General features: G+C 42.0%; 1 protein-coding gene across 26 annotated transcripts in view; it reads left to right on the top strand.

Annotated features, from left to right (window-relative positions):
• KALRN (kalirin RhoGEF kinase) overlaps positions 1-25,811 on the top strand; it is a 694,928-nt gene extending 669,117 nt beyond the window's left edge. For 21 of the 26 annotated variants that reach the window (XM_015446332.4, XM_015446330.4, XM_074033265.1 and 18 more), the window contains 6 exons: positions 1,404-1,535; positions 3,662-3,826; positions 6,565-6,643; positions 17,895-18,095; positions 22,496-22,634; positions 23,546-25,811. In XM_015446332.4, coding sequence (XP_015301818.2) covers positions 1,404-1,535; positions 3,662-3,826; positions 6,565-6,643; positions 17,895-18,095; positions 22,496-22,634; positions 23,546-24,091 — 1,262 coding nt within the window. In that variant the 3' untranslated portion in view covers positions 24,092-25,811. The remainder of the gene's footprint in view (positions 1-1,403; positions 1,536-3,661; positions 3,827-6,564; positions 6,644-17,894; positions 18,096-22,495; positions 22,635-23,545) is intronic. The other 5 variants (XR_012431625.1, XR_012431624.1, XR_012431623.1 and 2 more) reach the window with 2 other exon arrangements.
• The last annotated feature ends 1,851 nt before the right edge of the window (positions 25,812-27,662 follow it).

The raw sequence follows: 27,662 nt of genomic DNA, 5'->3' as shown, positions 1-27,662 counted from the left end.
TTCAGTAAAACACACACAATAAAATTTACCATCTTAACCATTTTTTTTAATTCAAATAGAGATAGGGTCTTGCTATGTTGTCCAGGCTGGTCTCAAACTCCAAGGCTAACGTGATCCTCCCACCTTGGCCTCCCAAAGTGCTGGGATTACAGGCATGAGCCACTGTGCCCATCCCATCTTAACCATCTTAAAATGTGCAGTTTAAAAATAAATAGGCCGGGCGCGGTGGCTCAAGCCTGTAATCCCAGCACTTTGGGAGGCCGAGACGGGCGGATCACGAGGTCAGGAGATCGAGACCATCCTGGCTAACACGGTGAAACGCCGTCTCTACTAAAAATACAAAAAAACTAGCCGGGCGAGGTGGCGGGCGCCTGTAGTCCCAGCTACTCGGGAGGCTGAGGCAGGAGAATGGCGTGAACCCGGGAGGCGGAGCTTGCAGTGAGCCGAGATGCAGCCACTGCACTCCAGCCTGGGCGACAGAGCGAGACTCCATCTCAAAAAAAAATAATAAATAAATAAATAAATAAATAAATAAGGGTACAGTTCAGTGGCATTAAGTACATCCACGTTTTTGGGTTACCATCACCATCATCCATCCACAGAACTTTTTCACCTTCCCATCTTTCTGAAACTGCATCTGTACCTGTTAAGCAATGACTCCCCATTCCTTCCTCCCCAATGCCTCTTGGCCACCACTGCTCTACTTTCTGTTGCTATCAATTTATGTTAGTCAAACTTTTATTTTCTTGAGACAGGGCCTTGCTCTGTCGCCCAGGCTGGAGTGCAGTAGCATGATACCACTCACTGCAGCCTTAACCTCTCCGGCTCAAGCTATCTTCCCACTTCAGCCTCCTAAGTAGCTAGGACTATTGGCATGTGCCACCATGCCCAACTCATTTTTTAAACTTTTTGTAGATGGAGTCTCGAACTCCTGGGCTCAATTGTTCCTTCGGTCTTGGCATCCCAAAGTGCTAGGATTATAGGTGTCAGCCAGCACACCTGGTCCTACATTTTACGTGAATATTATAAGGGCTCCCTGCGACATGGGAGAGAAATTGTCCATTGTAAAAATTCAAAAATAATAAAGTTCTGGCAAATGAGAAGAGAACAAATCTTTCTAAGAGCTGTCTGTGTCCTACCATAAACCTACCATCAACATGTTAGTTCCCTGGCCAAGTTTTATCTTCAGGGTGCAGTATTTAGCCCAAGGAAGAACTTCAGACAGCATGGTGTGTCTCCTACATCTGCCTTGGGCCTGGAGAAAGGTATGCCACTTGGTGGAGAAGGTCACAGGAAAAAATTGTGACATGGGTTAGGTAATGTTTCCTAGATGACCTTATACCTTGGTATACAATGCCAAGTTCTGCAGAAATAGCACCTGATCCTGATTTCTGTCTCCACAGGTGTTCCAGCAGCCCCTAACCGCCCCATTGCCCAGGAGAGAAGCTGCACCTCTGTGATTCTCCGTTGGCTGCCCCCGTCTAGCACAGGAAACTGCACTATTTCCGGTTACACTGTGGAGTACAGAGAGGAAGGTGCACTATCTTCTGCTCTCCTTTGTCTTGTCTCTTCTTTTAAAACATTTATTTTTAAAATTGTACTAAACACACACACAATAAAATTTACCATCTTAACCATTTTTTAAAAAAATTTGAATAGAGACAGGGTCTTACTATGTTGCCTAGGCTGGTCTCAAACGCCAGGGCTAACGTGATCCTCCCACCTTGGCCTCCCAAAGTGCTGGGATTATAGGCATGAGCCACTTTTCTTCTCCTTTATTTTTATTGTTTATTTTTTTGAGACAGAGTTTGGCTTCGTCAACCCAGGCTGGAGTGCAGTGGTGCAGTCGGCTCACTGCAGCCTCCACCTCCTGGGCTCAAGCCAACCTCCCACCTCAGCCTTCTGAGTAGCTGGGACTACAGGCACACACCACCACACCTGGCTAATTTTTGTATTTTTAGTAGAGACAGGGTCTCACTACGCTGCCCAGACTGCTGTGAAACTCCTGAGCACAAACAATCCACTCGCCTCAGTCTCCAGAAGTGCTGGGATTACAGGCATAAGCCACGGCGCCCGGCCTCTGGCTCTTGTTTTCCTGTCTTCTCTTCATCTCTAGGAGGTCCTTCAGAATTGTAAACACATTAGCCTCCTCATCTTTCAGAAGTTGTTCCTTGTCGTGTCTTCCAACTCAGCTCAGAGGCCTCAGTGCCAGATTACAGCTGCCTTCTAATCCCAGATGTTCAGCAGCTCTTTTGGTTAAGTTGATCCAAACCTCCCTGACATATTTATGACCCAGGGCAGGTTTCAAGGTGCCTTCATACATATATCCCTACTTAACACGCTCGATCACCCAGACAGGGATGATCAAGCACATTTTACAGAGGGGGAGGCTAAGGCCTAAAGAACGTTAAGAAAGACAAGATTATAGTTAATGAGAGGCAGAGCTAGCACTAGAACTCAGATGTCTACTTGGCTAATTTGTGATCTTTCTCCCACAGAAATAACTAGTGTGGTACGGGTGGACTTCTACAACCCCTACCTACCCCCAGATAAAATTAAGATAATATATATTTTTTAATTGTGCCTTTTAAAATTGTACAATTTAAACTGTTAAAATTTGTTACATTTACATGCTAAAAGTGAATGTATTTCTTCAGCAGTTAGAAACAACTGAGACTTCCATCTAGTTAGCAAGAAGAATTAGTTAAAATAGAAGCTGCCAGATCGCTCTAATTGTTAATAACACAACCACAGTTATTCAGAGTCATAACACAATTACTCTGAATCACATTAGGAATTACACAATTGAACTGAAAGCAAGTGCTTGCTACCCTATCACCCGAACCAAAACCATTTGTTTTATTCTACTTTTCATTATGCTTAGTATTTTAATTCTTCTTTCTCCTTCTTTTTTATTAAACAGTTATCAACCCATTTATTTCTGCATCCTTCTTAAGCTGTTCACTCTTGTGTCTCCCAGGTTAGCACAAAAGTATTAATAGTGAGCTGGGAGACACATTTTACAAAGTTCATATTTACCTTAGCATTATCCAGTTCATAGTTCAGCTCACTAAGTTCTCTTGGGCAAATTGTTTAATATTTCTGAGGCTCAGTTTCTACATCTGTAAAGTAAGATTAGTCCTTTACCTCACTGGATTTCTGTGGATTTAAGACAGAATTAACTTTCTGTCTTAAATCTCATTTAACTATGAGAGAATTATGTTGAAGACACCTTCCACCGGATTTTACATGTACGTAGTGTTCAATGCATGTTAATTTCCATTTTGTTTCGGTTTCCACATGCATATTTTATCTCATGTTATTAATTAAAAATATATTCTTCTGGCCTTATTAAAAGTTTACCTCGTGTCCTCTGTAAATTCTGTATTATCTATGTCTTTTCACTCTGGCACTTGCACATTTGAAAGTAAACAGAATCTGTAGGCCAGCTTCTTCCACGCCTCTCACCATTTATTCTGTCATGTAGGAAATTGAACCCAAACTACCATAGTTGGCCTACAGGCTTGGAGAGCCTGACACAGTAACCACAAGCATCCCTTGAATTGAATGTGTCTGTTTTCCTTTCTTTGTTCGCTGAAGGTCTTTGAAACAATATCCCTTTGGCTTTTCTCTTTCCCTCTCCTGGGAAACCGTACACTAGGTTCTCAGATCTGGCAGCAGTCGGTGGCTTCGACCTTGGACACTTACCTCGTCATCGAAGACCTTAGTCCCGGGTGTCCTTATCAGTTCAGAGTCAGTGCCAGTAACCCCTGGGGAATCAGCCTTCCCAGCGAGCCCTCGGAGTTTGTGCGACTTCCAGAATATGGTGAGTCCCAGCCCAGCCCTGGCCCCCCAGGCAGTGGGGGCAAGACACCTGGCTGCCTGTCAGAGACTCATGGGCACGTTGACATGTCAGGCCACCATGCAAGAGGCACCTGGTGGCTCCAGTCAGGCAACATTTTAGAGGCCTGAGAAGAATGTTTCTGTAAAGTCTAGCTCCAAGCATCTTGGGCAAATGTTAGGTCTCCACCGATGCCTACCCCTGCATCTGCCAAGTTCCCTGGGGACTGAGTATGACCCAGGAAAGGAGAGTTACAGGCAGGAGTCACGAGTCTTATGGATGTTCTCTGCCCCTCTTCTGAGACAGTGAAACAAGCCTCCTCCCACCCGGGCACCCCTGCCAGCCGTAAACGTACCTCCCTGCATGAGGGACTCACCCACTTCAAATGGGGGAGAGAAAAGCCACCTGGCTGAAGGGCTTCACTACAACATGAGGATTTCATAGTTTCCTCACCCCCAATCATCCTAGAATTTTTTTTCAACATGGATATAATTTTATGTAGATTTGTTAAAAAATTAACTAAGATACACATATAGCTAGCTAAATACGAGTATTTTACAAATAAGGTTCTTATTTTGCCCAAATCATCTTCGTCCCAGGGACATTTTGGAAGAGAAAACTTGGCTATCCTAAAGAAATCTCCAGGCTAGGCGCGGTGGCTCATGCCTGTAATCCCAGCACTTTGGGAGGCCCAGGCGGGTGGATCACGAGGTCAGGAGATAGAGACCATCCTGGCTAACACGGTGAAACTCCGTCTCTACTAAATACAAAAACAAAATTAGCCAGGTGTGGTGGCGGGCGCCTGTAGTCCCAGTGCTTGGGAGGCTGAGGTGGGAGAACGGTGAGAAACCAGGAGGCAGAGCTTGCAGTGAGCCGAGATAGCACCACTGCACTCCAGCCTGCACGACAGAGGGAGACTCTGTATCAAAAAAAAAGAAAAAGAAAAGAAAAGAAAAAGAAAACATATAGATGGTATATAAGTCATAGTCATCATATATTATAAATCAAAGGTACTTTATAAATATTAATTTAGTGCCAGGTGCAGTGGCTCGTGCCTGTAATCCCAGCACTTTGGGAGGCTGAGGTGGGTGGATCACGAGGTCAGGAGATCGAGACCATCCTAGCTAACACAGTGAAACCCCATCTCTACTAAAACTATGAAAAAAAAAAAAAAAAAAAACAAGCCGGGCGTGGTGGCAGGCGCCTGTAGTCCCAGCTACTCGGGAGGCTGAGGCAGGAGAATGGCGTAAACCCGGGAGGTGGAGCTTGCAGTGAGCCGAGATCACGCCACTGCACCCCTGCCTGGGCGACAGAGCGAGACTCCGTCTCAAAAAAACAAAACAAAACAAAAAAAACAAAAACAAAAACAAAAAGAAAGAAAGAAATCGCCAAATGGTGAGACTTCGGGCAGTGCAAGGGAGTGGTCTGTGTGTACTGGGGAGAGCAGTGGGTGGGGGGCGGCTGACTGTACTCGAAAGACAATGGACCTGTGTGCTTTGGGGTTAAGGGAATTCTGGAGTCTCCAGAGGGGTCTGGGAAACCCTCTAAGTCACCTCTGCCGGACCCAGAAATGCTCTCCAGTTCCAGCCCCACTGTCAGTCCAGTTTTCTCCCAGTGACTTTGGCTTTGTTCCCACGAGCCTGTGACTCATGCAGAAACCTAGGCCCTGGGTCTCCGTTTCCTCAGAATTCAAGATGGATAAGCTGCCTTCAGTCTCAGCCAGGCTGTGCTCTGGGAAACCTGAGGGAACTGGCTCCAGGGTCAGCCGAGCCAGGCTGCTCATATGACCCCTATCCTCCCAGGCCGCTTACTTGCTCCAGCCCCAGATGATGCTGTGTGTTTTGCTGTTTGTGAACCTTGGTCCCCAACAGATGACACAAATGCGTATTGCTGTGCATGCTGTGTGTGTGTGTGTGCACGCGTGCATGAATTATTGCCAAGGAATTGACACATCACACAAGGTAATACTGCCAAAGAATCTACCCAAGCATATATTGTGGGTTAAGTTAAATCCTTCAGTATACCAGATAAGCTCATTAATGCCTGAGAAGAGTGGGATAAGAAAGAGAATTTTTTCTTTTTTTGTTTTTTGGAGACAGGGTCTCGCTCTGTCTCCCAGGCTGGAGTGCGGTGGCGCGATCATAGCTTACTGCAGCCTCAACCTCCTGGGCTCAAGTGATCCTCCAACCTCAGCCTCCTGAGAAGCTGGGACTACAAGTGTACACCACCACACCTGGCTGATTTTTAATTTTTTGTAGAGACAGGGTCTTGCTATGTGGCTCAGGCTAGAAAGAGAAATTTCTAAAATGTATTTTCCTTTTCTCCTTTCTTGACCTTGTAACTTTTCCCTTCATTCTCTGCATCCTCCTTATACCCCTGATTTTCACCAGCTTTTCTAGGCTTTCAAAGTGTTCTTTTATCCCTTTTAAATTTTTCTCCCAAATTTATCTTTTAAAATATCCAGAAGTCATATTTCTGATTGTCCTGAGTTTTCCCTTTGTTTAAGTAGACGGGAGAGAGAAGCCAACTCTGTCATGTCAGTTTCCCCTTGGAAGATTTTTTAAAATAACATTCCAGAGAATCATGGCATTTTCCCACTAAGTCAGACTCCGTATTTGGTCATGAGAATTGCTTTGGGGTTTCTCTGGAGCTTTTCTGTTAATTTTTTCTTTATTCTTATATGACATCCTCGATATTGTAAATGGATTCTCTCTCTTCCGAAGATGCTGCTGCTGATGGTGCCACCATTTCTTGGAAGGAAAATTTTGACTCAGCTTACACTGAGTTGAATGAAATTGGAAGGTAATGACACAGTTTTCTATTCCTTCGTTCATGAACACCTAGCAACATCACATCAGAATAATAACTTTTTGTTGTTGTCATTGTTTATTTCTTTTACAAATGCAATTCTTTCCATAGCAAGAAAACAACTAAAATATTTATATATTCTACTGTTCTTTTTCTTTTCTTTTCTTTTCTTTTTTTTTTTTGAGATGGAGTTTCACTCTTGTTGCCCAGGCTGGAGTGCAATGGTGCAATCTCGGCTCCACCGCAACCTCCGCCTCCCAGGTTCAAGCAATTCTCCTGCCTCAGCCTCCCGAGTAGCTGGGATTACAGGCATGTGCCACCACGCCCAGCTAATTTTGTATTTTTAGTAGAGACGGGGTTTCTCCATGCTGGTCATGGCTGGTCTCGAACTCCTGACCTCAGGTGATCCTCCAGCCTTGGCCTCCCAAAGTGCTGGGATTACAGACATGAGCCACCCACCCGGCCATTTCTACTGTTATTTTTCTAACCTCTTAAGTTGGATTCTTCATTCATCAATTCTCAGCCTTTCTTCTTTTCTAATATGAAAATTTAAGGCCCAAAATTTTCTTCAAACTACAATTTTAGCTATAGGTCTGAGTTTTGATATGCAGTATTTTCCTTATTAGTTATATGTAGTTTTCTCCAACCATGAATTTTTATTTGATCTCGCTATAATGGAAACATGTTTTTATATATATGAGATTTTTAAATGTATGAGTTTTTAAAAGTATCTTTTTATTACTGATTTCTGACTTAATTTGCATTGTGGTCAGAAAATCTATATGGTACTGATTCCTTGGTTTTTGTTTGGACCTGCTTTATGAGTAGCACATGATTAATTTTTGTAAAAACTTCCATATGTTCCTGGGAAGACTGTATAATCACTAATTGTTGGGTATAGATCTCTATATTGCCCGTGTACCAAGCACATTAATTATTTTATGAGGATTTCTAATCCCAGTCCTCCCCCTGCCACACATATACACATCCATACCTTTCTCTTTCTCTCTCTCACTTGCAGTATTTTGGTTAGAGAACATTTAGTGTGTCCTCAAAAATAAAATGGATACAAATATGACTTTTAACAGAAAAATTAAAACTCTATCACCTGGCCCACAAAATAGTTGATGGGAAAGAAACAAAAGGGGTTCATCCCTATACATGCTTTAGCCTCCAGGTGGTCTGGGTGAGGGAATGTGGGTAGATCTTACAGTTGCCCACCCATAAGATCATCCCCTCGGATGTATAAATAAAAGAATACCCACTAACAATGGGCCATCGGCATCATCTCTATCTCTGATTGGCATCTCTCAGTGAAGCATAACATTTTTTAACTGGTGTGGTTGTGACAGAAGTTATAGAGGAAGCCAAATGGTCCTTATTCCTGTGTCTTCGGCAGGAGTCACCATGTCATTCCTGCCTTCCGTTACAGCAGCTTTCATCAAAAACAAACTCTGCCTCTCCTTTCCTGTCTTCTTTGTGTAGCCAAACAGAAGAAAAAAGCCAAGGAAATGTATGTGATGATGATGATGATAATGAGGATCTCCGTATCTATACATTGTAGATACTAAGCAGATCCTACATACAAATGTTATTTGTGTTTATTTGTTTGAGCCCTACTGCTTAATACACAAACATTATTTAATTTAATCCATACAACACTATGAGATACTGTTTGAGCAGATTTTCTTTCTTTTTTCTTTCTTTTTTTTTTTTTTTTAAAAAAAAAGATAGAGATCGGGTATTGTTATGTTGCCCAGGCTGGTCTTGAATTCCTGGGTTCAAACGATCCTCCTACCTCCGCCTCCCAAAGTGCTGGGATTATAGGCCTGAGCCACTACACCCGGCTGAGTATATTGTCTTTTTGTCTTCTTTTTTCTTTTTTTGAGACAGGGTCTGTCTCTGTCACCAGGGCTGGAATACAGTGGCACTATCATAGCTCACTGCACACTCAATCTCCTGAGCTCAAGCAATCCCCCCAGGCTTGCAGGAGGATGATCAGCCTTCCAAGTAGCTGGGACTACAGGTGCACACCACCACACCTGGCAAACTTTTACAAGAATTTTTTGTTCTTGTTTTGTAGAGATGGAGTTCTCACTATGTTGCCCAGGCTGGTCTCAAACTCCTGGCTCAAGCAATCCTTCCGCCTCAGTCTCCTAAAGTGTGGGATTACAGGCATGAGCCACCCATCTCACCCAGCTTGAAGTATATTTTCAGTAAAGGAAACTCAGGGTCAGATTAAGTAACTTTCTCAAGGTCCCACAACTCGGAGGTGTGGAGCCAGGATTCAAATTCTGGGCTACCTAACTCCAAGCCTGGGCTTGTTTTACTAGTATTTATTGTTTCTCATCATATCAATTATTGTCCAAAATAAGCTCTAGTAACTGAAATCTAGTTTGCTCTATTATGTTGAAATTTGTGAAGCTAAACATGACCCCCAATAATGGGCCAATTAAATCCCCAGCTAGTTCTAAATGAAATCGGTTTCATCACCTGGATGTCCCAGTTAATTCCTCCTGGAGACATGCGTTTGCTATTATTAGCCATAGATTAAGGCATGTTTTAGCTAAAACAGATGGCTAGTTTGATATTTCTCAAAGGGAAGATCAATTTTCTTATCTGTTCAAAAGTAATCAATGTTTTTGTTTTAAAGTCTCTAACAGCCTGAAGCTTTTCCTCTCTCCCAAGAATAGTCCTCATATTTTCAGAAGATCTTTTCAAAATGTTGTACATTAACAGAATAGAAATAATACATGGAAATTCTTATTCTTTTTCCTTATTTCTTTGAGACAGGGACTCACTCTGTTGCCCAGGCTTGAGTGCAGTGGTGTGATCACTGCTTACTGCAGCCTCGACCTTCCAGGCTCAAGTGATCCTCCTACCTCAGCCTCCCAAGTAGCTGGGACTACAGGCGTGAGCCATCACAGCCAGCTAATTTTTGCATTTTTTTGTAGATACGAGGTTTCATCATGTTTCTCAGGATAATCTCAAACTCCTGAGCTCAAGCAATCCACCCACCTTGGCCTCCCAAAGTACTGGGATTACAGGCGTGAGCCACCGCACCCGGCCAAAATAATACATGGAGATGTTAATGTGAGACACAGGAAAGGTATTTGTGTCAGGGCCGTGGAAGTGAATCGACTTTCTTCATCATACCTAAACTGGAATTCTGGGCCTTTGTGACTATTCTGTTAAAAGGAGCGCTCTGATAATTAAATACTATAAAAAACCACAGTGCAGGAAGGAATATGTTCTCTCCTACAGCACATCCTAGAAGGAAAGGGCACTTGAGTATGGCATGTTTAACCAGGGATGAACTATATAGGCAACAATGCAGTATAAAGAAGGCAGGGGGTTGTCACTGGAAATGCTGACCATTGCCTGTACCCATTGCTATACAGAAAGGTAGCAGTACCAGGTCTCCAGGTGAGATGGCAGGTTGAACACAGGCATCTATTTTCACTTCCTCCTAAATTTCATTGAAACTACAATGAAGGGTTTTGTTTTTTTTTTTTTTAAAGTAGGCATATAAGAATGAGGACATTGGAAGAAGAGACAAAAATAAAGTATTAGACACAGAAAAACAGATGAAAGAATGGTAAATGATCTTGAAGAACTGAGTCAGTCAGTCATGGGGTCAAATGAGGGCCTTTGTAATTTTTGCAGCAGAATTACCCAAAGGCTCAGGTATTAGGAGCATCAAGTACTCTGGAAGTAGGTAGAAGGAGGATGCTAAAATTGAAAGGATTGGCTAAAATTTTTTGAGAAGTTGTGTCTCAGAAGGGAGTGAAAACTGATGTCTGTGTTCAGCCTGCCATCCTTACCTGGAGACCTGGTCCTACCTTTTTAGATTCTATACAGGCAACCGGTCAGCATTCTCAAGGGATAAGCTGGCTCCAAATCTGCTCCCCAGCTTCAAATATCTGTGTGATTGTCTTTCCTCATCCAAGAAAAGACTGGTTCCTTCCTTGTTCCTTCCTTCTTCCCTTCCTTCCTTCCTTCCTTCTTTCCTTCCTTCCTTCCTTTCCTCCCTCCCTCCCTCCCTCCTTCCTTCCTTCCTTCCTTTTTCCCTCCTTCCATGCCTTCCTCCCTTCCTCCCTCTTCCTCTCTTTCTCGTTTCTTTGTTTCTTTTGTTGTGGTGGTGGTGGTTGTTTTAGGACAGGGTCTCACTCTGTCACCTAGGCTGGACTGCAGTGGCTCAATCACTACATCCTTGACCTCCTGGGCTCAAGTGATCCTCTTAGCCTCCCAAGGAGCTGGGACTACAGACACACACCATTATGCCCAGCTAATTTTTAAATTTTTCGTAGAGACAAGGTCTCCCTGTGTTGCCCAGGTTGGTCTCGAATTCCCAGGTTCAAGTAGTTCCCCCACCTTGGCCTCCCAAAGTGCTGGGATTACAGGCATAAGCCACCATGCCCGGCCTGGAGTTTTATTTTCTGGAAAGGGAAAAATGGAGCATCCCTGCCCTTGGGGACACCACGCACAGTTGAAGGCAGTGGAGCCATTCTGCAAACAGGGACAATATGAGAATGTATGCATGCTGGGTACTGAGAACCCAGCTCTCTTATCCGCTGGACCTCCAGAGGTTGACAGCCAGGGTTTCACCCTCTAGGCAGAAAGCAGGGGGCTCTTTCTCCGGGAACTCTAACCAGCCCAAAAGGAAAGACTTAAAGATACTGATTATGGAGCTTTCCCATCTGAGCAGTCTGGTCAAATTACTCTGTAGTAAAGTAAAAGTTGACAGGCTTCACCCACAAGCTCAGAGCTTCTAAACATCTTTTTTCTTTTCTTTTCTTTTTTTTAGACACTCCAGTCTGTCTCCCAGACTGGAGTGCAATGATGCAATCTCGACTTACTGCAACCTCCACCTCCCAGGTTCAAGTGATTCTCCTACCTCAGCCTCCCGAGTAGCTGGGATTACAGGTGCCTGCCACCACACCCAGCTAATTTTTGTATTTTTAGTTGAGACGGGATTTCTCCATGTTGGCCAGGCTGATCTCAAACTCCTGACCTCAGGTGATCTGCCTGCCTCAGCCTCCCAAAGTGCTGGGATTACAGGTGTGAGCCACCATGCCCTGCCACCAAACACGTTTTTATTCCTGAACTTTCAAAATGAGCCGACTTCCAATGCCGGCCATGATATAGTAAAGCCACTGTAGCCTTTATCTCCCACTGATTACAACCAGAATCCCAGACAAGATACAAAAAGCAATACCTGGGTATTAAATTAAATAATAGAGATGAGAATGGAAAGTCAAGAGACTTGGGCTGGATGTGGTGGTTCACGCCTATAATCCCAGCACTTTGGGAGGCTGAGGCAGGAGGATCACTTGAGCCCAGGAGTCCGAGACCAGCCTGGGCAATATGGTGAGACTTCATCTCTAAAAAAAATAAAAGACAAGACTAGCTAGGCACGGTGGTGCACACCTGTAGTCCCAGCTACTTGGGAAGCTGAGGTGGGAGGATTGTTTGAGCCTAGGAGGTCGAGATCGCACCACTGCATTCCAGTCTGGGTGACAGAGCAAGAGCCTGTCTCAAAAAACTAAAAGGAAAGAAAGAAAAGTAAAAATTTGAAGAATGGCTAATGACAAGGAGAATAGCAGTTTCCTTCCTTCCTTCCTTCCTTCCTTCCTTCCTTCCTTCCTTCCTTCCTTCCTTCCTTTCTTCCCTTCTTCCTTCCTTCCTTTTTTCTTCTTTCCTCTTTTCTCCTTTATCTCCCCAGCTTTGATACAAGTGTGGGCCAAATCAAAGAACTATGTAGCATGCACAAAGAGCAAAAACTCCAAGAAAAACCCACATTTCTGGCCAAAGGACAAAGAAAGGGGAACCCTTTGAGTGGAGAGAACAGAATAATTCATGCTTTGTTTGTTTTTTTCTGTCTCCTTACTGTCACTCCTTCACCCCAAGGGCAGTCATGTGAAACTGCATGACAGTGCAGGAAGCTAAACCTCTGAGGGAATCCCATCTTTCTGGCCAGACAACTTCAAAAAGGGGCACTTAGGAGATAAAGAATGCGGGGGAAATCTCAGGAAAAAGCAAAAGAAGATCTCCTAATTCTCTATGAAATGACTCAAATCCTGGGCCACCTTCCGGCTGTGCATGTGTAAGGCACATTCAAAGAAATATAGCAAGGCTCTGAGAACTGGACTATGATGTAAACCACTGCGCAGTGACTGTTTAGCTTCAGACTACTCTTTGTGTGGTGCTCACAAGAGGCAGACCTAAAAGCATAGTAAACACTTTGAAAGCTGAACTGACAATAGAACCACCTCCCACAGAAGGTGAGACGGAACTTGCAGCCTGAACCTAACCAAGCTGATTATTGACCAAAACATACAAATAAACCAAAAATCAACCTTCTCCAAAGGATTTTAACAGAATCAGAGTCTCACAACATAACATTCAAAATGTTCAGGATACAATCTAAAATTGCTCAACATTACAAAAAGCAGAAAAAAACTTAAAAAATTCTTGGGAAGAAAACAATCAACAGATGCCAGCTCTGAGATGATCCAAATATTGGAACTATCACACAAAGACTTTAAAGTAGCAATTACAACCATCTTCTGTAAGGTAAAGGTGAACACTCTTGAAATGAATGGAAAGATAGAAGTTATTGGCAGAGAAATAGAAATTATTTTTAAATGAAAATTGCATAACAAAAAATAGAATATCTAACATTTTAAAATTTACAGCATGGATTCAATAACAGAACAAAGCTGATGGAGGAGTTGGTGAAATTGAAGAGGAAGAAATATAAATTATCCAACATGAAGAATAGAGAGAAAAAATGTTTTACAAATATTAGACATAATCCCAGGGTCCTATGGAAAAATATCAAAGGGTCTGACATTCATGTCATTAGAACTCCTGAAGGAAAGAAAAAAGTGATTTGTGCAGAAAAAATTTTTGAAAAAATAGCGACTAGAAATGTCCCAAATTTGGCAAAAGACACAAATTTTTAAAGAAGCTTAGTGACCTAAATAAAAAACAAACAAAAACCATGCCCAGAACACATTATAATCAAACTGCCGAAAACAAATATATGAAAAAAAATCTTGAAAGAAACAAGAGAAAAAAACAACATATTACATTCAGGTAGAACAGTGACTCAAATGACAGCAGATTTCTCATCAGAATCCATGGAGGCAAGAAGACAACAGAACCAACATCTTTAAAATGCTGAAAGAAAAGAGCTAGCCACCAATAATTCTAAATCTAGCAAAAAATATCCTCCAGGTGAAATGAATTTAACTACTAAGAATTTCTGAACAGTTGAGGAAAATCTTTAACATTAAAGACAGAAATCAAAACAAAAGTAGAAGAAAGTAAACACACTATATAGCAAAAGACTTCCAAAAACTCTCATTAGTATCCTTAGATAAAGGATAATATTGAAATTATAAAACAACGGGAGGCTGAGGCAGGAGAATGGCGTAAACCCGGGAGGCGGAGCTTGCAGTGAGCCGAGATCTGGCCCCTGCACTCCAGCCTGGGCGACAGAGCGAGACTCCGTCTCAAAAAAAAAAAAAAAAAAAAAAAGAAATTATAAAACAAGAGCATAATTCTACAAAAAACAAAAAAACAACAAACAACCTTTTTTTTTTAAGACAGAGCCTTGCTCTTTCACCCAGGCTGGAGTGCAGTAGCACAATCTCAGCTCAGTGCAGCCTCTGCCTCCCAAGTTCAAGTGATTTTTGTGCCTCGGTCTTCCAAGTAGCTGGGATTACAGGCACGCACCACCATGCCTGGCTAATTTTTGTATGTTTAGTAGAAATGGGGTTTCACCATGTTGTCCAGGCTGGTCTTGAACTCCTGACCTCAAGTGATCCACCCACCTTGGCCTCCCAAGGTGCTGGGATTACAGGCGTGAGCCACTGCAACTGGCCTGAAAACCTTAATAGAAGTGTGGGAAGACAGTGTTGAGGAAATTTCCCAGAAATCTGAGTAACCGGAAAAAAAAAAGGGAAATAGAATAGGAAAAGAAGAATTAGAGGACTAGACTAGAAGGTCCAATTTGAAAAACAGAAATTCCAGAAAGAGAGAATAGAACAAATTATACAGAGAAGAAGGAATTATTTCTAAAAAATAAAATATTCCCAGAATGAAAAGACATTAGTTTACTAATTGAGAGAGCACCTGAGTGCCCAACCTAATGGATGAAAATAGATCATACTGCAGCACATAATTGTGAAATTTCTCAACACTTAGGAAGAAAGAAGAGCCTACAAATTCTCCATGAAGAAAAGGGGTCATGAAGGATTAGGAATCATAATGCTTTAGACATTAACAGTTAACATTACCAATAACAATAGAAGTTGGAAGGCAACAGAATAATTCCTTCAAAATTGTGATTGAAAAATTTTCCAGCTGGATTATACTCGGCTAAACTCACAATCAAGTATAAAAGTAGAATAAGTACAAATTTTCAGATATGCAAGTCTGAAACAATTTATTTCCCATGCACTCTTTGTCGGAAATGATTGAAGATTGCATTCTGTCGGAAAAAGGAAAAGTATTCATAGTTTACTAGAGGCTCAACTGTGAATAGCATAGACATAGTGTAGTAATGTAGACACCGAATATTGATTATAATTTTATTGGGAGGACAGTGGATGGGGATAGCAGTTATGTGGCAGGGACAGAGGAAGGAGGCTAAAATCTCATCTTCCATAGTGGGATGTCAACAGAAATAATTAAAACTGAAAAATGAAGAAGTAGCCACTCAAAGCATATGATTGAGAGTCATATAAGTAAATATTTCAATAATCTGCTAAACTATATTAAATTGATGTATTAAACTGCCTCGCAGGCCAGGCACGGTGTCTCATGCCTAATTCCAGCACTTTGAGGGGCCAAGGTGGATGGATCGCTTTGAGCTCAGGAATTCAAGACCAGCCTGGGCAACATGGCTAAATCCCATCTCTACAAAAAAAATACAAAAAATTAGACAGGTATGGTGGTGCATGCCTGTAGTCCCAGCTACTTGGGAGGCTGAGGTTGGAGGATCATTTGAGCTTGGGAGGCAGAGATTGCAGTGAGCCAAGATCATGCTACCGCACTCAAGCCTGGGTGACAGAGCAAGACTCCAGGGAAGGAAAAATGGGGATGCATTTTTTTTTTTAATAACAAATCTGTAAAGATAATTGACTTTTTTAACCATGGGGCTGCATAACTTTAACAACTACAAACCTTTTTCTAAAAATGAAGCTAGCAGTACCTTGATGTGGCCACTAAATTCAGGAGAGCTATCCTCAACATTCAATTGTTTTCATTGTTCCATTTCACTCCTCTGCAAGAAGTAACTTATGATAATCAAACTCACAAAGAGAGCACTGTTGAAAACCAGAATGGCAATTTATTAATTTGTAATGTGACACAAAACTGCCATTTTGACCAAATATTTGCTTACTGTGCCAAGAATGATATTTGGTAAATAATGTATGTTCAATAAATACTTGTCTAAGACTTGTTTTACTAATTAGTACATTATTTTTAAAAAACAATTTTTTTTAAAGAGAAAGGGTCTCACTATGTTGTCCAGGCTGGTCTCAAACTCCTGGGCTCAAGCAATCCTCCTGTCTCAGCTTCCCAAAGCACTGGGATGACAAGCACGAGCCATTGCACCTGGCCTTATTAGCACATTATTTTATTTTATGCAAATATATGATGGGAAAAAAAGTATTATTAAAAAGTTGCCTTTTGAGCACAGAGCCAGGTCAAGGAGGCAGTTAGATGATCTTCATGGTGGCCACGACACACCCATTTCTGTTGGAGGAATGGGCTGGTCTTCAGACTGTTCACTCCTCTGCTCGTGGGTTAGGACACCTCATGGGCAGGGCTTGGATGGTGCTGCCTTATCACCTTGCTGACCCTCCCTTCATCTGCCCCATTGCTGACCTGTGCCCCTACAGAGCTCTCTTGCCACCTTCCACAGGGCAACAGCTGTATCTGGGAACCATTCTATTTCAGGAGTTGGTAATTTTGTCAGATGTAATAATGGCAGAGTGGTTATATATTTCTAAGTGTTCTTGTCAATAGGGATGTAAACTGAAGTATTTATGAATGAAATGACATTATATCTGGATTTGCTTAAAATACTCCAGGGGAAAAAAAAAGCAGCGTATAGAAAAGAGATAGATGAAACAAAATTGATTAAAAGGTTCATGATTATTGAAGTTGGCTGCATAGGAGATCTATTTTGCTATTTTCTTCACTTTTGTGTATATTAGAAAGTTTTCATAATAAAAAGATAACAAATATAAAATAAAATGAAACAAGGGACTCTTTAAAAATGTTTTTAATGAGAGCTAAGCTATGAGGACACAAAGGCGTAAGAATGATACAATGGACTTTGGGGACTCGGGGGAAAGGGTGAGACGGTGGTGAGAAATAAAAGACTACACACTGGGTACAGTGTACACTGCTTGGGTGATGGGTGCACCAGAATCTCAGAAATCACCATTAAAGAACATATTCATGTAACCAAACACCACCTGTTCCCCAAAAACCTGTTGAAATTAAAAAAAAAAAAATCCAATTTGCAGTGGCTCTACAGTCTGGCCTTTTCATCATGTCATGGCCCCATAAAGAGGTAGCATTTGTGCTAGACCTTGAAGGAAGTAGAATTGGTATGTATGAGAAGGAGAAAAAAACAATAAAAATGTTTTAAAAATTATCATTGAGTAGAATTCCTCCTTCTTTAACATTATTGCTGTTTCTATTGTTGTATTTCACAGAAATATGTATTCTGCCTAGAAAAGAAAACTGAACTGCCATTGATGGTCAAAATGGCAGAGAAAAATATTGGTTAAAAAAATTATATTAGTTAGGCCAGGCATAGTGGCTCACACCTGTAATCCCAGGGCTTTGGGAGGCCGAGGCAAGAGGCTTGAGCCTGGAAAGTTGAGGCTGCAGTGAGCCATGATCACATCACTGCTCTCTAGCCTGGATAACAGAGCAAGACCCTGTCTCAAAAAAAAAAAAAAAAGCTTTATATTATATATAAAATATAATGTATAATATAATTATATTATATATTAGTTTTTGACATCTCAAAAAAACCTAAAATGCTAAAGAAGGAAAATGGATTTTCTGAATAACATTATAATTAAAAATATAGGAGAGTAGGATTCCTAATAAAATCTATCTGACCACTTCACACAAAACTTTACTTATCCATGAATAAAATATATCTAGTTAATTGATGAATGTTGGTAAACTTTCCCTTTTGCTTTTCCAGAGGCCGTTTCTCTATAGTAAAGAAATGCATTCACAAAGCTACCCGCAAAGATGTGGCTGTGAAATTTGTTAGTAAAAAAATGAAGAAGAAAGAACAGGCTGCCCACGAGGCTGCCCTGCTTCAGCACCTACAGCACCCTCAGTACATCACTCTCCATGACACCTATGAGTCCCCCACGTCCTACATCCTGATCTTGGAACTGTAAGTACAGATGCCGTCTGTCTAAAGTCGCCCCCATCCATTTGGGTTAGCTCTTGCCCACAATTAATGGAAAAGACAGTTACGTTTTATACAAGGTCCTATCATTTGCAAAGTGCTGCATATAACATGCACTCTCGGCCGGGCGCGGTGGCTCAAGCCTGTAATCCCAGCACTTTGGGAGGCCGAGGCGGGCGGATCACAAGGCCAGGAGATCGAGACCATCCTGGCTAACACGGTGAAACCCCGTCTCTACTAAAAAATACAAAAAACTAGCCGGGCGAGGTGGCGGGCGCCTGTAGTCCCAGCTACTCGGGAGGCTGAGGCAGGAGAATGGCGTGAACCCGGGAGGCGGAGGCTGCAGTGAGCTGAGATCCGGCCACTGCACTCCAGCCTGGGTGACAGAGCAAGACTCCGTCTCAAAAAAAAAAAAAAAAAAAAAAACATGCACTCTCTCCCCCATTTTATAATCAATGTCATTTCCATTTCAAAGATTAAAACATCATAATAGGGATAAGGGAAGTCCTTAGAACTAGCTCCTTAAGACTAGGAATAGAGAAGCTGGGACTTGAACCCATATCACTCTCCCTTCCATGTTTATTTTCTTTCTATTATGGACTCTTGGGCTGGGCATGAGTTTGGGAAGAGCTTGTCAACAGTAGGCTGATTGACAGGGTGGAGTTGAAAGAGAGGGCTCTGTGTGTCAGTTCACCACCATAGCATCTCCAGTCTACCACCCAAGAAATTCCTTCTAGGGGAGAGCCTTACCTTCAAAACATTCCACTCATTCCAGATTTTCTAGGGACTTAGGCAACCATATACCCCTAGAATAGATTTAATAAAGCAATAATGTCCCATTCTCCCCACCACTACCCCAGACTAAGAAGAAACAGTATGCTCTGTGGTTTAGATAAAGATCACAGAGATGAAAGAGAACAGAGTCTTTTCAGAAGTGATACAAGTAACAGAAATGTGATCAGATTGGTGCTAATGAGGCCCTTGGCCTAGACAGGAGACAGACATTTCTGCCAAAGACCATTGCTGTGTATGGCTCCACAAGAACCCGTTTTCAGTAAAGAAGTGCCTGCATTTTCAGCTTTTCAACTACCATGTTAGTCCGGCTGTTGCGTGATTGTTAGTCTAGGCGTGTGTGTACGGGATCTTTCAGTGAGTAACTTGCCACGAATTTATTTATGATAAAATAAGAAAGCAAAAATGCAAGCAAGTTTGGCTATTTTTTAAATCAGCTGGAAAAAAGAGGGGACAAAAGCAGTGCTGCTAGCATCTGTAATCCTTTTGTGAAACTTAAACTGTATGTGGTTAAGTAGTTGGCAGTTTGTCACTTTAGACTTAACAGTCTTTTTCAGAGCCTGACCTGTCTGTAGGGAACCTCCTAACTCAAAAGGCATATTCTATTGCTAGTGAACTATACTTGTCCACAGATGACAGCATCTGTGCTTGAGTTCCAATGAAAGGTATTGTCACTATGTACCAGGTTGAATTCAGCTGACCCAGAACTTCTGCCCCTTCAGACTTGCCAACTACTGTTTTAAGGGAAGGTGCTGATAGTGGGCGACTGCAGTGCAATGGAAAGAAGCTGCTCTTGGAATGAGGAATCTGGGCTCACGTCCCAGCTCTGTGATTTGAAGCAGAATACTTAGTTTGCCAGGGCCCCGGGTTCTCATCTGTGAAGACTGAAATTCCTCCAACATCCCAGAGATGTTGCAGGGATTAAGTTAGATGAATAGTGGGTTGAACTAGTTTAGCAAATATTTACTGAGCACTCACTATGCACCAACCACCATCCAGACCAGGGCCAGGGCTGGGGGAACAAAGGTATAGTTATAAGGGTAGTTTAGAGGAGGCAGAGGTAGAGTTTATAGGGGGGAAAGGGCTGGGCACGATGGCTCATGCCTGTAATCCTAGCACGTTGAGAGGCCGAGGTGGGCGGATCACTTGAGTTCAGAAGTTCGAGACCAGCCTCGCCAACATGGTGAAACCCCATCTCTACTAAAACTACAAAAATTAGTTGGGCGTGGTGGCGCACACCTGTAATCCCAGCTACTCGAGAGGCTGAGGCAGGAGAATCGCTTGAACCCAGGAGGTGGGGGTTGCAGTGAGCCAAGATCACACCACCACACTCCAGCCTGGGCCACAGAGTGAGACTCCGTCTCAAAAAACAAACAAACAAACAAACAAACAAAAAACAGGGGGAAAAGATGTAGCTTTTGCCCTCAAGGAGTTACATGTCTAATGAGGAAGACCAATAGATAGATGGATGGATGATTTTAATATAACATGGTAAATACTAAGAAAGACATGCATGCACTGGAGAAGGTTGCTGTGAGAACGTAGGTGCTTGGTTGAACTTGAAGTTCAGGGGAAGTTTGTGGAGAGGCAGTGCCTGAGCTAATCCCTGTGCTGGATCTCATTATCCTGTTATGCTTATGTGGCACATACTTATGCTGCCAATTATGTGACAGTGGCCTCCCCTTAGGTGGTCACCAGAATTGCTGGGAGAGCTTTTCTTTACCAGGCAACTGAGATTTAGATTCCCTATTCTGGGGTGGGATGTGGGCATCTGCCTTACCCAAAAACTCTAAAGGTGAACTTGGTGGCTAAGACTCTCTCACTTGGAGCAGTGCTGCTGTTAATTGCTCCCTTAATGACCCCAAGAAGTTCAGGGGAATATATTTAACAAGCCAAATCCTACTCCATCTACTCTGATCACTCTTACCTCACCCCTAGCAGGGTCAGAGGAAAGCAAAAGAGGCTGGCATGGGTTCTAGCCTTTGCTCCTGTTAGGGGAAGTAGAAGACACCAGTGAGAAGAAGCAAGCTAGAGGGGAAGAGGAAAACTTGGCCAGGGTGATTTCAGCTGTAACTGAAAGTCATTTCTGACCCTGGATTAGGCTCCTCTGCATGGGGATTTCCTGGGGATGTGCCTTTAACAACTCAATACATTTGGTAACTCCTTGCTGTAAGAGGACAAAGGGTGGCTGAGAATAGCTACCATCTATTTAGCACTTACCTACGCTACCAATTACGCTTAAATGCTTCATCATCTCATTCCATCCTTGCACAATCCTCATAATGAAATAGGTGAATAGTAATATTCACCCACTATATTATAAGATAATATTAATTCATTATATTAGATTAATATAATGAATAATAATTGTTATTATTTTGTTGCTGTTCTTATTCCCACTTTAAAGATGGTTCACTTTGGTGAAACCAAAACACAGAGTTCAAATGACTTGCTCCCAGCCTTCAGCAGGTAGGTAGCAGAACCAGGATTCGAATCTGGGTCTGGATGGCTCCATATACCATGTTCTCAATCACAGTTCTCAAGGTTGGAAAAGTTGCCCAGAAGGCAAAGGATTCAAAAAGGGATCAAGAGCCGGGCACGGTGGCTCATGCCGGTAATCCCAGCACTTTGGGAGGCCCAGGCGGGTGGATCACTTGAGACCAGAAGTTACTGACCAGCCTGGCCAACATGGCAAAACTCTGTCTCTACTAAAAATACAAAAATTAGCTGGGTGAGATGGCACACACCTGTAATCCCAGCTACTTGGGGAGCTGAGACACCAGAATCGCTTGAACCTGGGAGGCGGAGGTTGCAGTGAGCCGCGATCATGCCACTACACTCCAGCCTGGGCGAAAGACTGTCTCAAAAACAAAACAAACAAATAACAACAACAAAAAAAAAGGTGGCAGGGTGGGAGTGGGGCAAAGAATCAATAATGCAAAGAACAAACTTTGCCTACTTTCTGTTTTCCCCAACTAAAAACTGACAAATGAAAGTAGTTTGGCTAGACGCAGTGGCGTCCTCCAGAAATCCCAGCTATGTGAGAGGCTGAAGCAAGAGGATCACTTGAGCCCAGGAGTTCGAGGCTGCAGTGAGCTATGATTGTGCCACAGCATTCCAGCCTGGGTGACACAGTGAAGACTTCATTTCTAAAATCAATATAAAATAAAATTAAGAAGTACTTTGCAAAACACACGTGGGGTTGCTTGCAGCCCCTAGGCTACGGTTAATCAGAATATTGCTGAAGTCCCTCTTGGTGAAGGCTTTCTTTACTTAGCAATCGAACCTCTTAAATGGTCGTCACAACATTTTGTTGTGAGCAATTTTTAGAGTTAATGAAGGAGAATGTTTCCTAAACAAGGTCATTCATATTTCTTCCCTGCAGTACACCATATTTGTAAATATATTTATTTTAGTTCTGAATATTACAATAACTTTAGGCTCTAACTAAATATGCATGTGTTGCACATTTAGTCTTCATGTATAACAAGAAGTATGAGAGAGCTTAGAGCTCTTACTGATTTGTATATGTGTTATTTTTCTATTTCTTCATATCAAACATATTTCCTTTGCCTTTCCCTGCCTACTTTCAGGATGGATGATGGCCGCCTCTTAGACTACCTTATGAATCATGATGAACTGATGGAGGAAAAAGTAGCTTTCTATATTCGAGACATCATGGAGGCTCTGCAGTACCTTCACAACTGCAGGGTTGCACATTTGGACATAAAGGTAATAAGAAGTGTCAACTTTGCAGGGAATACCTTAAATGGCCAAGTCCAACTTACAGTCATTACTCATAAGGAATATAAATTCAAATTCATTTTATTTACTTAGAGTAGAATATTATGACTTTTTTTTTTTTTTTGAGACAACTCTGTTGCCGAGGCTGGAGTGCAGTGGTGCAATCTCGGCTCACTGCAACCTCTGCCTCCTGGGTACAAGCAATTCTTCTGCCTTAGCCTCCCGAGTAGCTGGGATTACAGGTGCCCGCCACCACACCCGGCTAATTTTTGTATTTTTAGTAGAGATGGGGTTTCATCATGTTGGCCAGGCTGGTCTTGATCTCCTGACCTCAAGTGATCCGCCCGCCTTGGCCTCCCAAAGTGCTGGGATTACAGATGTGAGCCACCACGCCCATCCCATTATGACTATTAAAGAGAATCTGGGTTGTCATACAATTTAAGTATATCATCCATGAATTAATGAGAATATACCAGAGCCACAATGACATCTGGTGTGAGAGAAAGTAGGGAAGTTCTACCTACCTAATCTAACTTCATAGAAGTAAGCCAACAAATGTCACGTTTTCTTCCATGCTGCTCAAAAAGAAGCCCCTGTTCACCAAAATGAGTAATTTATTATTTCCTTGACTCAATGCAGAAGCAATGTAGTTAAGAAGACATGATTTTCAATGTCAAACTACTTCTCTGAATTACAACCCAAACTCAAAGTGTAGTAAGCTCAGAATGATACTTTGAAGTCTCCTATGCAGTTTCCATAGTGCATAGGGAATTTTCCATACACCATAGGCTTTATCAAAGAATAGCATAATTGTGTTTGAATTAATGAGGTCTTTTGAGTAGTCAAAATAGAGGCCTGAACTTCCCTTCTTTTCTCCCTTCCTCCTTGGATCTCCGCAGCCTGAAAACCTGCTCATTGACCTACGGATTCCAGTGCCTCGAGTGAAGCTCATCGACTTGGAGGATGCTGTCCAGATTTCGGGTCACTTCCACATTCACCACCTGCTGGGGAACCCTGAGTTTGCTGCCCCAGAAGTCATCCAAGGCATCCCCGTCTCCCTGGGGACAGACATCTGGAGCATCGGGGTTCTGACATATGTCATGCTGAGTGGGGTCTCCCCCTTCTTGGATGAGAGCAAAGAGGAGACATGTATCAATGTATGCAGGGTGGATTTCAGCTTCCCCCATGAATACTTCTGTGGTGTGAGCAACGCTGCCAGAGATTTCATCAATGTGATCTTACAGGAGGACTTTCGGAGGCGGCCCACGGCAGCCACATGCTTACAGCATCCATGGCTGCAGCCCCATAATGGCAGTTACTCTAAGATCCCCCTGGACACCTCCCGCCTAGCATGCTTCATAGAACGCCGCAAACACCAGAATGATGTGCGGCCTATTCCCAATGTCAAGAGCTACATTGTCAACCGGGTGAACCAAGGGACGTAGCCATCTCCCAGCCCCTATGGTTTCACATAGAAGTGCAGTGTGAACCAAAGCAAGACTGAATGTGATTGTAAATAATTCTGTTCATCATTTCACTCCGTGCAGTTCTCTGAATTGAGAGATGTACCTCTTAAACCTCATCAGTGGTTATTCAGGGTCTGAGCAGCAGTAAAAGTCACCCTAAATCCAGGGGCTTTCCAGAAGGTCATTCTGAAGAAATAAAGAGGCAAAGAGTCACAGAAGTGTTCAGAAGAAGGACAAAGATGAGAACAATATTGGCTGTTATGAAATTTTAACTGTATCTTCCAAAATGAGTGGTTAACTGGGCAAACCGTAAGCTCACAAGAGTGTAAAAGTTCTCTGGCTTTGCTGAAATTTTAAGCAAAAAGTTCTATTTAATGGAGATGTCATGTATATCAACTATTCTGGTTTAGATAACTTAGATATAGTTTCTTAATAGGATAGATATACACATACAGTATAATATATCCCATTCAGGTTTCAGAGTTTTCTAATATAGAGAGAGATATATATTAAATCAAACACAAGTAACTTTGAGTGCTCCAGTTAAGACAGTAATTTATTTACCGAAGCATTACATTGTTTTGACTAAGCACAATTAGATGACAAGTTTTGTAGAGCATTTTATAAATCTTGTATAGAAATCTTTTACCAGAACCTGTGCATTAAGAGAAAGCAACATTGCCCTTTTGAATGAGATAATTTTTTCTGTCAATCACAGGTTATTTGATTAAGATAGGTTCTTTCTGTATATGAAATGCTACCCGCAAATTCACTGGCAGCTCAGAGTTAATCTGGCAAGAAAGCCCACTAGGAAATAAGTTCAAATACACTATGAGCTGCGGGGGTATTTTTGTGTCTACACCAGGTTTGAAATAAACAAACAAATATAAGAGGTTCATACAAAAGGGCAAATGAAAACCTTTCCTACAGTTCCTATGAATAACGTACCAACACTTTCTGATTTCTTCTACGGCTGTAGAATACCATCTTTCAGAAAGTTGGCTGACTTTATTTCTAACTCCTTATTGAAGCTAAGGGGTGCTTACTAAAAGGAGGCAGCCATATAGGCCTTTTAAAGGCCTGGTCCTAAGTCCTTTTTAAAGCCATGGAACAAAACGTGATACACCACCCTAACAGAGCATTAAGTTGTAACTGAGATTGCAATACCTGTCACCACTCAGCCGCTGATAGTTCTCTGAACCAAAAGGACTAATTGTGCTTTGAGGCCAATCCTGCTTTCTGGTGTATATTCTCCATAAAAGATTATTATTAACTGCTCTTTTTCACTCTGGTGGAAAAAAAAATTAAACCTGGGCATTTCATGGGTTTTCTTTCTTTATTGTTGTTTGTTTGTTTTGGAGGGAGGGAGTTTGTTTTTTGTGTTTGTACATGATCCACCCTTAGTTTTCTAGAATATGTGTTGAAAATAGATATTATTATGCAAGTAAGATTTTAAAAATGTAACTCAAGTGTTTGTTCAAATCAGGTTTAACGGCGTTGCTTCTCTCCTATAATGGGATGGAGAAAATTAAAATCACACAGTACAGAAGTGCAAGAAGAGAATATATGAAGGACGAATAGAACTACAAACCTATCTAAATGAAAAAGAAATGGTGGAAACTAAGCCTGAACTTTACATATAAAAAGCATTATTCCCACAGTGGAAATGTAAAATTAAAAATCATCATCATTTTTTTTCCATTGGTTTCAAAGACAACTTCCTCATTCACCCTCCACCTCATCCCATCCAAGATTACAGATTGATAAACTAATGGAAATTATAAGCAATAAGACTAGATAGCACTTAGTATTTTCGGGATTAACCAAATATGTGGAAACCGACTCCGACTGTATTTGTTTCCTAGTTTTCAAATGGCCCTGGGTCATTAAGCCTCACTCCCTCAGAGGTCTCTCTTGACTAACCCCTATAGTCTTCATTTGGACCTTTATGTATATGCAAATACTCTATGATACAATACATAAAAATTTAAAACATACATTAAACATGTTTACTAAAATTTTTTAAAATTTAAAACATTTAGTAAAAAAAAATTAGTAAACATGTCTTCATTGTGTTTAAAAAATTTAAAACATATTTACTAATAATCCTTTTGGTAAACATGTTTACTAAAACCCTTTCAGTAAACATGCCTTCATTATGGTATACAGCATAAAAGAGGAAAGCCTGAGCCGGGCACGGTGACTCATGCCTGTTAGCTGGGCGTGGTGGCAATCACCTGTAATCCCAGCGACTTAGGAGGCTGAGGCAGGATAATCGCTTGAAACCGGAAGGCGGAGGTTGCCATGAGCCAAAATTGCGCCACTGCACTCTAGCCTGGGCAATAAGAGCAAAACTCCGTCTCAAAAAAAAAGAGAGGAAAGCCTGGCCCATAGTGTTTGTCAAACTGTAGGCTCTGAGGATACCCAATATCCATAAATTCCAGCTTGGCAAGTTCTGTTCTGTCCACTGTGGATGACCTGAATCAAGATCCCCCTGTTGAGCCATTCTGAGTTTTTATAACAAGTTGAGTTTCTTCTTGAGAAGGCCAGGGCCCAGGACAATGGTGAACAGACCACGGCAGGTGGGAGGCAAGGATGGTATTGTTGAAATTATGTTATGGGGGCAGTTGACAGAATGTTAGACCTCAAGCTTTCGTATCAGCTTTTACAACAGAGTTGGGAGGATCCAGATCCAGATGTGGGGTTACATGGAATTCCCCCAAGTACACATATTTGGGAAGTGAGAAGACAGGAAAAGAGGGACCTGGGAAAAGTAGGATGATTTTGTTAACTGGAGCCAAGGTACAATCGTTAGACCAGAATGAACTTAATAGAGGCCCCAAGAGAAAGGGGGTATATTTTATATAGTTTGATAATGGAGGGAAACTAACAGGGAGGCTCCCTGTCTGCAAAGCTCCTGGTCTCTCCCAACAGAGATAAGAGAGTAGTCTTGGTTCAAGAGTTCTCCATAGCAAGGTGGAAATAACAAGGAATCCCAGACGATGAGCCTGGGGAATGTACTTTAAGTTGTTCTGAGGGCAACTGTGGTTAGGGAAGAAGGATCAGGGGCCACTCTTGTTCCTGTTTTGGTGGAGAGATTTATTACTTGGTAGTAAAGAAGAGAGGAGAGAGGAGAAAATAGTCCACTTCTATCATAATGATGGTAGTTCACAGTGGGAGTGAACTTTTAGCTGAAATAGGAAAAACAAACAATGGTCAAGGTCACAAGTTTCTTGCTTGGCTTATATTCATTGCATAGGGTTTTGAGCTTTTTGTTTTGTTTTGTAAGGGTGGGATAAAGGAAGAAAAGATCAGGGACAACCCATAATAATTTTTAAGAAGTATTAATATGATGATTTCCTACATCTTTACATTTGTTTCAAATTAAATAGATATATATCCACTTATAGCTGAATGTGGTAAAATTTTTAAGAAAAAAATGGTAATGTTGGAGATATCCTTCAGGTCTCTCTCAGCCATAAACAGTGTAAGGGGGAGTAGAGGAAGCAGAGGAGAAAGCTAGCTTCCCTGCTTTGTGGTCCACAAAGCC

This window comes from Macaca fascicularis, chromosome 2 (assembly GCF_037993035.2).
Source record: "Macaca fascicularis isolate 582-1 chromosome 2, T2T-MFA8v1.1".
Classification (NCBI taxonomy): domain Eukaryota; kingdom Metazoa; phylum Chordata; class Mammalia; order Primates; family Cercopithecidae; genus Macaca; species Macaca fascicularis.
Note: the sequence above shows the minus strand (reverse complement) of the source record. Positions and strands in the feature narration are given on the sequence as shown.